Consider the following 12,529-nt stretch of genomic DNA (forward strand, 5'->3'; position numbering starts at 1 on the left):
GTTTGCCAAAATGTATGAAATCTAGCATAGCCACTTAGGAGCAATAACTTGTACTAATATATTGGCAGAAGATTTGGCAAATATTGTGGTGAGTGGTGGTATATTTCGCCATTTTATTTATTTTATTTATTTTATTTTATTTTACATTTGTTAACCGGGCTAGTCTAACTAGATATATTTCCATTTTCAGCAGAGGCCCGGGGAGGAAAGCTCCACATATAAACAAAAGAGATACAACATGAGCAAAAATAACAGATTACATTCTGGTAGGACGTAGACAATGAACATTGTTACCAAAAGAATAGGACTTTAAATTCCTAGACAATGTAAATAGCAACATGTTAAGCATTATTACATATTTTAAAACCAAGAAGAGAAAGTGTAAGACCAAGGAAAAAGAAACAATGATAGAAAGAGAGAGCAGATTTATAAAAGATATATACCTTCTGGAAAAGAGTCATAGCCATATAGAGGAAAGATATAGGGGAGAAGTCCATATACGGTAGAGAAAGAGAGCTAAGGGAGAAAGCTGGAGGCACAAAAGAATAGGGAGAGAAAAAAAGAGGGTTAACTAAGGAAATTAACTTTTTAATCAGGATTAGAGCAGGGGCACATCCAGTGGCTTTTAAGGTAGATTCTAAGTTTTTGTTTAAACAGAACAGTAGATGCAATGGAAGTAAGTTTGGTAGGAAGTTGATTCCAGTGTTTACCAATGGAATTCGAGAAGAGGGAATCACCAGCTAGGTTATTAGATTTGGTTAAGGTGACTAGCAGTTTGTTTGATGAGCGGAGTGAGTTCAGATTAGAATAAGGGGTTAAGAGGTTAGAAAGTACAGGTGTGTTATGAGGTTGTTAGAAAGCACTTTGGACAAACGTGAGTTGGGAAAGAAGCAACATGTTTGTCAGTTCAAGCCAGTTAAGTTGCTGCAGATTCAGACAGTGGTGAGTTCTGAAATGCTTACCAGTAACAAATCTAGCTATATTATTGTAAGTGGTAGACAGTTTGGAGAGATTGTTTTTCTTGAGGTTAGTATAGATTGGTGAAGCATAGAGAAGAGTGGAAATAAGGTGAGAGTGAGCAAGAGTAACTTTGGCTGGGGAGGTTAAGAAAGTTTTAATTCTATGGAGAGAGCCAAGTTTCCTGTTTACAGATTTAATGGTATTGTTGATATGACAGTCAAAGGAAAGATTGTTGTCAATCGTGACACCTAGCAGTTTGGTAGTACGGTCAGGTGATATTAGGGTTCCATTATTAGATAAGATAGTGAAGTCTAATGTAGGGGATCTGGTAGTAGGCCTAAAGAGTAAGATTTGTTTTTTTTTGTGTTTAGGAGTAGGCAACGTTTTAAGAACCAAGTTTCAACTTTGGAAAATACAGTTTGAGTATTAGTTTGAAGTTCAGAAATGGATTTAGCAGAGCAAATTAGTGTGGAGTCATCAGCATATTGTATGCATGTAGCTTGCGGAATAGCTACTTGTAAGTCATTTATAAAGAGGGAGAAAAGAAGGGGTCCGAGAATAGAGCCTTGGGGTACCCCAAGTGAAATTGGGAGAAGAGATGAGAGTTTGTTATCCCAGAGGACGGCCTGTTTCCTGTTAGTGAGATAGGAACTAAACCAGTGGACAACCTTAGATTCTAAGGATAGAGATTCGAGAATTTTTAAGAGGAGAGAGTGGTTGACCATGTCAAAGGCTTTGGACAGGTCAATAAAGAGAGCTGAAGACAGGATGTTATTATTGCAATTCTTGTTAATAAAGTCTGTAAAGGAGAGGAGAGCGGTGGTTGTGCTATGAAAAGGCCTAAAGTCACGTTGACAGTTAGTAAGAATGTTATTTGTTATTAAGTGGTTCATTAACTGATGGTGAACACATTTTTCCATGATTTTTGCGAGTGGGGACAAGAGAGCTATGGGCCTATAATTAGAATATTCATTGGAGTTACCTCCTTTATGTAAGGGTATGATGTGAGAGATTTTCCATATGTCAGGTATGGTTGCTTCATTTACAGTTCTATTAATAAGGATGGATATGGGATAGGCTATTTCAGAGGCTGCTTTTTGAAGGAATTCAGATGGAAGCTGGTCTGCCGAGGGGGTACATGGTTTGAGTTTATGGATACATTTCTGTACAAAGGTAGTGGAGATGGGTTGTAGCCTAAAGGTTGGTAGTTTGAAGGATGCAAGGTTAGGGATGCTAGTGTTGTCACTAGAGAGATGGGAGGCCAAGGAATAAATAGTATCAATAAAGAATGAGTTGAAAGTATTGGCAGTATCAAGGGAGGAATTCTTTTCAGACCCGGAAGGGGACGGGGTGGTAGTCTGTCCAGGGTGAAGAAGTCTGTTTAGGGTTGACCAGAATTTTTGAGGGTTATTGTGATTTGCTTGCTGGAGATTACTATAATAACTTCTTTTATCAGAGAAGATAGCTTTTTTGGTACTGTTTCTTAGGTGCCTAAAAGTCTGTTGGTCTATTGGAGATTTGCTAGTTCGCCATTTTGTCCAAGATTTGTTTCTAAGTAACATTTTTTGTCTTGTATCTTTAGATAGCCAAGGGGCAGGTTTAGATTTAATTCGGAAGGAGCGTTTTGGTGCATGATTATCTAGAATTGTTAGGAATGTGGTGTTGAAGTATAGGACAGCTTCTTCAAGAGGAAGTGTCTTTAGTGGGTTCCAGTTACAGGCATTTAGTTCAGTTTTAAATTGAATAGGGTTGAAACATTTGAGATCACGTAGGGTCTTGTAGATAGGAGAATTGTTAGAGGCATTTTTTTGTCTTATAATATAGGTTAGATTGTGGTCACTAAAGTCATCAGGTAGCGTTCCGGACTGATAATTTAGTAGAGGTTTGTTAACGAGAATCCAATCTAGAATGCTTTCTTTGTTGTTAGGTTTGTTAATCCTAGTAGAGGTGTTTATTGTCTGAGTAAAGCCATGGAGACTAATATGAGAAGCTGGGTTATTAGTGTTTATTGAGGACCAGTCAAGATTGAGGTCTCCAAGTATTATAGTTTCTTGTGGGTAGGTGGAAGTGACCCAACTGAGGATATTTTCTATGGTAGTAGAGTTATTTCCAGGAGGTAGATATATACAGATAATATAGATTGATTTTTTAGGGTTTAGTTGTAGCTTTGAGATAAGAAGTTCAGTCTTGGTAATGTCCAGGTTATCATAGGGTACTAATGTTAAATTTAGTTCAGTTTTGAATAGTAGTGCCACTCCTCTGCCTTTTTAGTTTTTTTATCTCATTCTGTTCATTTCTTTGGAGAACTGAGATTGGCTAACTAACTGGGTACAGCAAACCTATATGTCAGGAAAGGAATGGGTGTCTACTACTTTTCAGAGGTTATACATACAATTAATTTTATATACATTCCATATTGTTGAAAGTAAAACTGTAAATTTTACATAGTCAGCAAGACATTGCTAGTATTGCTGGTCAGCTATGTGCAGTGGTCCACTCTGTTGTATTGTGCTGTTTTTAATTTCTGGTTGTGGGATATGTAAACTGGAGATATCTGGCATTCATTACACAGTGTAAAGTCACATACTGCTAGATAGAGGCAATTTCATGATAACAGAGTTTTAGTTGGACTGCTCAATGACTTTACTAATCCCACAAACTGAAATCATTATCTGTGGCCAACATTTTTTAAATGGGGCAGTTTGGGACAATACTCAAAATATAACAGATATTCAAAGCTGCAGCTAACTTTGGACTTTTGTTGACATATGTATATATACGTATGTTGAATGGCCTGAAGTCATTCATGCGTTGTCTGTTTGATGCTTAGCAGATACAGTGACTAGGCATTTTATACAGGGAGTGTCTTTCTTGCTAACTGATAACACTAAGGGACATTACAAAGACACTGGCAGCTATGAATACACTATTTTATGTATGCAATTGTAATTCATACATACTGTTGTATTTTACACAGTATGTATAAACAGTGGTTCTGGTTCTGTAGCCATACTCTCCATAGTATAGAAGGCACTGTAAATGCACCTTTTATGATGGTTGGTGAGCCCTTATTTACAAGCATACCTTTCAACTGTTCAAATGTTGTGCAATATTTTTTGGTCTGTTCTTCAAAACATTTGTGATTTTCTGGCAAATCACTGATATGACCTGAGGGCTGAAACCATTAAATAATGGCATACATTTGAATTTAAGACTTCATATCCTTTAGAAAAATGCATGCTAAGACAAATTTCATTATTCTAGCAAATTTCTAAGTTTATACGAGCAATATTTAAAATCTGTCCCTACTTTTGTAACATTGTGCCCCATTATGCCAGGCTTTGTCCAGATTTTTTGCACTAAGAGGTTGAGAGGTATTTTGTCTCGACTGATGCCTGTGGGGATAACAATTCATTATTACTACACTGCTACTGTTAAGGGTGACCTAATATATATATATATATATATATATATATATATATATATATATATATATAGTTGATATGTAAGTAAGGAGTAGGTAAATAAAGCCACAACAGGCTAACAAATGAAAGGCACAATAAGCAATGGGCAGAAGTACGTTGTTTAACTTGTTACCACAAGTAAAAAACCTTACTGCACTTGATGTGTACAATGTGATTATTTATTTGTACTGACACATAGTTTATATCGTCAGTGTTTTTTTTTTTTTCTTTTTTCATAGCACCTTTTTTAAAACAATGAACTAAAAAATAATGTAATACAAGTGTTTAGCAAAATTTGTGATGGGTTTTTTGGATATTAAATTGTGATTGTCATTTATGTTGTCACTGTGCAATGACTTTAGTTACATTTCATTTTAAAATATAGCAGAAGACAAGTGTTTACTGCAGGAGATCAAATTCTGTGAAGCAACAGAAAAATGCCCCACAGTGTAACATAAGAGCTGCTATTATATAATGAGTCATTCTGGTTATGTGCCACCTAATTAAGTGTCAGCATATGGTAACTGTGGATAGCTGTCCAGAACTGTGTTTTATTTTCAGATGTCTAATCACTGAAGAAAGGGATAGGTTCCAAGTTTCATAGGTATGCATTACACTAATGACCACTGTGGCCTTTATTTATTTATTTATTTATTTACAGTTTGTTGACCAGGAGTGTCCGACTGGATGTAGGTCCATTTTCAGCGGAGGCCCGGGGAGAAAAGCTCCACACTTAAAATATACAGACAGTAGTTACATTGGATTTACATAGCAATTAACAATTTGAACATAGTAATTAACAATTACAAACATAGTTACTGATGAAGAACATACTACATCAGTAGACAACTAGAATCTTTATCATCTGCGAAGTACATAACAGACATTAACGATTGTCTTATCTTTTATCTTTTACCTTTTATATCTTTTATCTAAAGATCTATTGTCTTTATAAGCCTAGTCACACAACCCAAATGTATCCCATAGGCAATTTTGCCTTGGAGGTGGTTTTGAGGGGGTGTATGGTAGATACGGCATGACTTAACCGCTGCATATTTCTGTCAGAGACATGGGTGTGAAACCAGAGATGAATTTTCAATATCCAATCCGCTTGTCCAGGTTACATTTAAATAGGGTTAGGGAAGGGCTCTGCTTCACATTGATGGGATGCATATTCCAGAAAATGGGAGTTCTCAGTGATACATATCTGTTTGTCCAACATAGTACTATTTAAATCCCAAGCAAAGTTTAAATTCTTGGATCTAGTAGTTGTGATACTGTTCATTTTACCAATACCTAAAAGGTCTATCAGGGCAGAATCCAAGGATACCTTGTATTCTAGGTATAAACTGGATCTCAGCCATCTCTAGGAAATAGAATATGGGGAGGGAGAGCTTTCAGGTGATACGCACAGGACATTGTGTTTAAACCCTGTATTCTTTTTCTGAGGAGCCTCTGTGGACATTTAAGTTGCTGCATGTGTCTGGTGAAGTACATACCAAAGGGTGCTTTATACTCAATCCTGGGTCTGATGAGGGCTGAGGGCTGAGTATAGTGGCATGATGATATCTCTGGACCTAGACGCCATGCCCTTACTTATACATTTAGTGAGATAGAATGATTTTCTTAATACTTTAGACACATGTTGGTTGAAAGCCAGGTTACTAACTACATGAGTCTATAAATTTCTAACCATTGTGTCTACTTCTGTGGGTGGTTTATTGATGAGGTAGTTTCCTGGGATGGTGAGATTCTCAAAGGGCACTATTATGCATTACCTGGCACTGAGTTTTAAGTTGTGCCTTTGGCACCAGTCATTTGTCTATGTTAGTCCTTCCAGTAAAATGTTTGTATATTGAGAGGTTTCCATGATTGCTTCCAGCTTGTAAGCATCTGCAAACGTAGTAGGCCACAGACCCTTGACATTGGCCTTCAGTTCCAACACATAGATGTCAAACAGGAGTATCTATTTTTAACTTGTACTGGCACATTATATCTAATTTAGTGTAATTATTTAAAAAGTAGATGTTTTTGTATCATTTTTTTGAAGATTGTAAATTACTGTTCTTACAATGTTTTTGTAATACTTTAGAGCTTGTCGCCCCTAGTCTACCCTATAAATGGGTACCTACCCAGTCAGACTTCCTGGTAATCAAATTTCAGTAAATAAATAATTAAAAACAGACTGGATAAACACCTGGCACAGCATTTTTACAACACAATAAAAACAAGAAAAAATCCAAAATCTACAGTGTCATTCTTTTGAAACCAGCACTTTATTGCACACTGTTCACTGATCTATACATTCTAGATGTTTATATAATCTCCCAGTGAAACATATTGATAATGTAAAGGTTGTGTCATGAATAAAGGAAAACTGCAATATGTATATATATATATATGTATGTATTTCAAAATTTGAATTGAAAAAAATGTGTGTTGTTCAACTGTCTCCAGACTTAATGACATTATAATCAGGATTATAAATTAATAAGCCTATTTTCATAATCTTGCATGTATTTTAACAAGAGGGAGGAGCAAAGGGTGACATACAAGAGTGGAGGAAGATGCACACAGGTGGATTATATCCCATGAAGGAGGGCCAGTCTAAAGGAGATTGGAGACTGTAAAGTGGTGGCAGGGGAAAGTGTAGTTAGGCAGCATAGGATGGTGGTTTGTAGGATGACATTGGTGATCAGGAAGAGGAGGATGAGTGTGAGGGCAGCACCAAGAATCAAATGGTGGAAATTTAAAAAGGGTAATTGTGAGGTGGAGTTCAGGGAAGAGATAAGACAGGCACTGGGTGACAGTGAAGAGTTACTGAATAGCTGGGTAACTACAGCAGAACTACTAAGAGAGATGGCTAGAAAGGTGTTTGGTGTGACATCTGGAAAGAGGAAGGACAAGGAGACCTTGTGGTGGAATGAAGAAGTACAGGAGAGTATACAGAGAAAGAGATTGGTGAAGAAGAAGGATTGTCAGAGAGATGAAGAAAGTAGATAAGAGATGAGGTGCATGGCAAAGAGAGAGGTGGTGAAGGCTAAGGATAAAGCGTATGCAGAGCTGTATGAAAGGTTGGACACTAAGGAGGGAGAAAAAGACCTGTACTGATTGGCTAGACAGACGGACTGAGCTAGTAAAGATGTGCAGCAGGTAAGGGTGATAAAGGATAATGAGGGAAATGTACTCACAAGTGAGGAGAGTGTGTTGAGCAGATGGAAAGAGTACTTTGGGGGGTTGATGAAAGAAAAGAATGAGAGGTAGAGAAGGTTGGATGATGTGCGGATAGTGAATCATGAAGTGCAGTGGATTAGCAAGAAGAAAGTAAGGATAGCTATGAAGAGGATGAAGAATGGAAAGGCTGTTGGTCCAGATGACATACCTGTGGATGCATGGAGGTGTTTAGGTGAAATGGCAGTGAAGTTTTTAACTAGATTGTTTAATGAAATCTTTGAAAGTGAGAGGATGTCTGAGGAATGGAGAAAAAGTGTTTTGGTACCGATTTTTAAGAATAAGGGTGATGTGCAGAGCTGCAGTAACTACAGAGGGATTAAACTGATCAGTCACAGCATGAAGTTTTGGGAAAGAGTAGTGGAAGCTAGGTTAAGAAGGGACATGATGATTAGTGATCAGCAATATCATTTCATGCCAGGAAAGAGCACTACAGATGCGATGTTTGCTCTGAGAGTGTTGATGGAGCAGTACAGAGACAGTAGAAGGAGTTGCATTGTGTCTTTGTGGACTTAGAGAAAGCATACGACAGGGTGCCTAAAGAGGAGTTGTGGTATTGTATGAGGATGTCGGGAATGTCAGAGAAGTATTTAAGAGTGGTACAGGATATGTATGGGGGTAGTGTGACAGTGGTGAGGTCGTGGGAGTGATGGATGCATTTAAGGTGGAGGTGGGATTACATCAAGGATCAGCTCTGAGCCCTTTCTTATTTGCAATGGTGATGAACAGGTTGACAGACGAGATCAGACAGGAGTCCCCGTGGACTATGATGTTTGCAGATGACATTGTGATCTGTAGTGAGAGTAGGAAACAGATGGAGGAGACTCTGGAGAGGTGGAGATATGCTCTAAAGAGAAGAGGAATGAAGGTCAACAGGACTAAGACAGAATATATGTGTGTGAATGAGAGGGAGGATAGAGGAATGGTGAGGATACAGGGAGTAGAAGTGGTGAAGGTGGATGAGTTTAAATACTTGGGATCAACAGTTCAGAGTAATGGTGAGTGTGGAAGAGAGGTGAAGAACAGAGTACAGGCAGGATGGAGTGGGTGGAGAAGAGTGTCAGGAGTGATTTGTGACAGACGAGTACCAGTAAGAGTAAAAGGGAAGGTCTACAAGAAGGTAGCAAGACCAGCTATGTTATATGGGTTGGAGACAGTGGCATTGACAAAAAGGCAGGAGTCAGAGCTTGACGTGGCATAGTTGAAGATGTTAAGATTTGCACTGGGTGTGACGAGGATGGACAGGCTAAGGAGTAAGTATATTAGAGGGTCAGCCCAGGTTGGAAGGTTTGGAGACAAAGCCAGAGAGGCAAGATTATGTTGGTTTGGACATGTGCTGAGGAGGGATGCAGAGTATATTGGGAAAAAGATGCTAAGGATGAAGCTGCCAGGTAACAGGAAAAGAGGAAGGCCTAAGATAAGGTTTATGGATGTGGTGAAAGAGGACATGCAGGTGGTTGGTGTGACAGAGCAAGATGCAGGGGACAGGAAGAAATGGAAACAGTTGATCCGCTGTGGCGACCCCTAATGGGAGCAGCCAAAAAAAAAGAAGATTTTCATAATCTTGCATGTCCAAAAATCGTAACATTCAGAAAAAACAAATATATCTTTCTTTACTATTCTTTTGTTACAATTGAATATTTAAGCAATAACCGATGACATGGTGTGGTATATTGAAGATTTACCCACAGTTGGCATGGTTTAATCACGAGGGCAAGGCCCAAGTGATTAAATAAAGCCAATCATGGGTAAATCTTCAATATATCACAGCCACGGAGTCGGCTATTGCTATTATACAATGACATTATTTAAGAAGAAAAAAACTTACTTTTCTTAAATAGTGTCTTTGTATAACAGCGCATTACTGTTCTTCCGCCATTGGTGGTATACTGCTTCCTTGTGTTGATGTACTGAGCATGCGTATGGGACTTGCATTCCCATGCATAACCAGTCCATCAATACTTTGAAATGGAAGCAACAAAGAAAAGAAAGTCTCTGTTGCTCCATTGTTTTTTTTTTTTTGTTTTTTGTTTTTTTTTATAAAAAAAAAAGTTTTGGATACTTTACACCAACGGAAAAAAATTTGGGCGAATGGACCTTTTTCCATTTGTATATTGTGGGATTTACAACAGGCATGCTGGCCAATCAGCATGCATGTTTTGGAATATTAATGGGAGGTCATTGTATAATTTATATTAACCTTACCAGCTGTTGTATATTTTACTACCCCAAAGTGATTTTATTCAGTTTATTATGCAAAATAAATGATAAACTTGCATGACTACCTTATATTTTAACACATTTTCCATTGAGCTGTCACTTTCATCTGTTAGCATTGTACATGGCATATAACTTTCATCAGCAAAATATTAATTTTTTGAAAAGAAAGTAGCTGCCTTACCTGTCAATAGATACTGCTTCTTTGAATTCACTTCCAGGTTTACACCACAGAGGGATGAATAAAGAGGGGTGTACACATACTGGACATCTTTAATCTTCTCAAATCCTTTAAACATCTAAAAAATAATTAAAATGTATTTATTTATCAAATATGTTTAGATTCCCAAATCCTCAGCATCTTGCATATTCAATTTAAAACTGTGTGAAACACAAATTAAATGAATATTCTAAAATGTAAAGCTAATAAATTCAAAATTAAAAGTTTCACCATCTAAAGGCTGTTTTTGTTCCTCTACAAGACTCTAAATTGACTATTGTATAAAGATGAAATTTTAGGAGCTGCTTAAAGGAGTGCTCAGAGTCAGTAACCCTAATCAGGGATAACAGCTGATTGCACAGCACATGAGCAACACATGCAAAAAAATATCTGAGTAATGTTTCTAACCTGGCCCATAAAGCAGGCAATAGTCCATATGTAATAACCTGAGGTGACTATCTAAGGCAGAGTTTCTCCAGCTCTTTAAGATAACCAAATGCCAGATTGTGAAGGTAGTCAATTGTGAGAGACATATTTTGAAAACACATCTAGTTATGACTAAAAGACAAAGCAGTTCCAAAAAAACAGGCGAAATACAACAAGCAGGGGAAAGTACAAGTTAAAAATCTGGCCACAGAATTCTTCATCAACAGCAGCTGGATAGGACTATCATGTGTAAGCCTTAATTAAAGGGCATTAAGTAATCCAAATGTAGTATAACCAGTACAAGAACATTTACAGGTCTAAAGCTATGTAGGGTGCTTACTCTGGGAAATGTTTCTTAAGGAAGTAATATGTGATAATGTTAGTTGATACCTAACCCTTTAGTGTTATTCTGTCACCAAGAATCACACCAAGATAAAAAATAAGAGGCACAAATTCCAGCCCATTCCCCCCATACATTATTATAGGACAAAGGAGATAAAGCTGCAGTGAACAAACAGTGGCATGAATAGGTATGGCTTATGCCTTTTCCCATTTCAGTTTAAGGTGATTAATCCTCAACCAGAGAGCAACTGTTCCCAAGCTGTCCTTGATTATGGTAAAATCTTGTGAGGAAACCTGAGTAAAGCTGAAGCAAAGATAAATATCACCAGGATATGACTGATGATAAATGCCACTCCTCATAATGACTTCTCTTTGTAGAAGACTATATACCATCAAAAGAAAAATCCAGAAAAGAATTTTGTTGTAGCATGTAATCCAGAGAAGGAACTAGAATAATTAACATGAAAGGCCACGTTCTGGAAGCAATATTAAAGAGAAGATGTAAACCACTTAAATGTTGTACTGTAAAATTGTAGTAATATTGCAAAGAGTCAATAAACATCATATGAATCATGGTGCCAAGAGCATCAGAGAGATATGTAAGACAGGGGTGAATATTATTTTTAATCTCGCACCATCTGGGGGTCATTAACCATATAAATGAGGGTAATCTTAGTACTGTTATGACATCTAAAACTGGACTAATATGAGTCTAAGAGGTCATGACTTGAAACAAAGGAATACATTTGAGTATACACCACTTGCTGTGCACATGAGTTGCAGCAGTAATTTTCCAAACAAGTCTGATATTATGTTGTATTTTTGTAAATAGTGATATTCATCTTCTTGTTCAGAGATCCCAGAAACACCCAGTTCTCAAAATAAAGTCTCAAAATCTGGAAAATAATTGGACCCATTGACTAAAGGCAAGACAAAATCACCTTGTGGAATATGGACACAATTTGCAGTAGGTATAATGCATATAAAACACATCTTTGGACCTCATCATCAGTCTCATAACTAAACTCAACACAGCGAATCTCTGGACAGTCCACAAAAGAGTCAGTTAATGGCCTATTGGGAAGATGCATGGTGAAGGATTGCTTTATCTTGGAAACCTTATCTGCAATTGTATAACTTTCTTGCAATAACTGGAGAAAAATACTTTTGATGCAGACTTTGATGTTGGTCTGCTACCAACTATCCTGAAAAGTTAATCCAGATATCTCAATGAAGAAAAACTGCCACTGGCAAAAACAATACCTTCTTGTTTGAAATTTCCATCTGGTAAATATCATAATGCTGATCTAGGGTAAGCTTGTTCTCAACCAGTCAAATACTGCACCCTTTCTTCTCCAATCACCATTCAAGCTTATAGAATGAAGGCAGTTAAAGGTCAAATCATGGTCCATTCTGAGAAATAGATCTATAATGACAACATGCTGGGGAAGGAGTATCCAGAGCAGCAAATGCAGATATATTACAAACCACCATCAGTGAATCTCGATCAATACCATGAGTGCTAGTCATGTAGAGTGGACTAATCTCATTAACCCCCTTCAGATACCAAGAAGTGACCAGCTCAGTATTAAGTGGTGATGACTCAGGGAGGCCAAGATCAAAATGGGCTGGGTAGTGATCCTTTCCAGGAATGGATTCCATCTCCAAG

At 37.5% G+C, this 12,529-nt stretch overlaps 2 protein-coding genes across 2 annotated transcripts in view; one reads left to right on the plus strand and one right to left on the minus strand.

Annotated features, from left to right (window-relative positions):
* The window catches only part of SYN2 (synapsin II), a 1,726,111-nt gene that overhangs the window by 862,434 nt on the left and 851,148 nt on the right, over positions 1 to 12,529 (plus strand). The window lies entirely within an intron of this gene.
* TIMP4 (TIMP metallopeptidase inhibitor 4) overlaps positions 1 to 12,529 on the minus strand; it is a 72,343-nt gene that overhangs the window by 11,767 nt on the left and 48,047 nt on the right. Inside the window, exon 3 of the mRNA XM_044078055.1 lies at positions 10,057 to 10,171. Coding sequence (XP_043933990.1) covers positions 10,057 to 10,171 — 115 coding nt within the window. The remainder of the gene's footprint in view (positions 1 to 10,056; positions 10,172 to 12,529) is intronic.

Source organism: Protopterus annectens, chromosome 7.part0, assembly GCF_019279795.1.
Source record: "Protopterus annectens isolate FY-2018-M chromosome 7.part0, PAN1.0, whole genome shotgun sequence".
Lineage (NCBI taxonomy): Eukaryota > Metazoa > Chordata > Ceratodontiformes > Protopteridae > Protopterus > Protopterus annectens.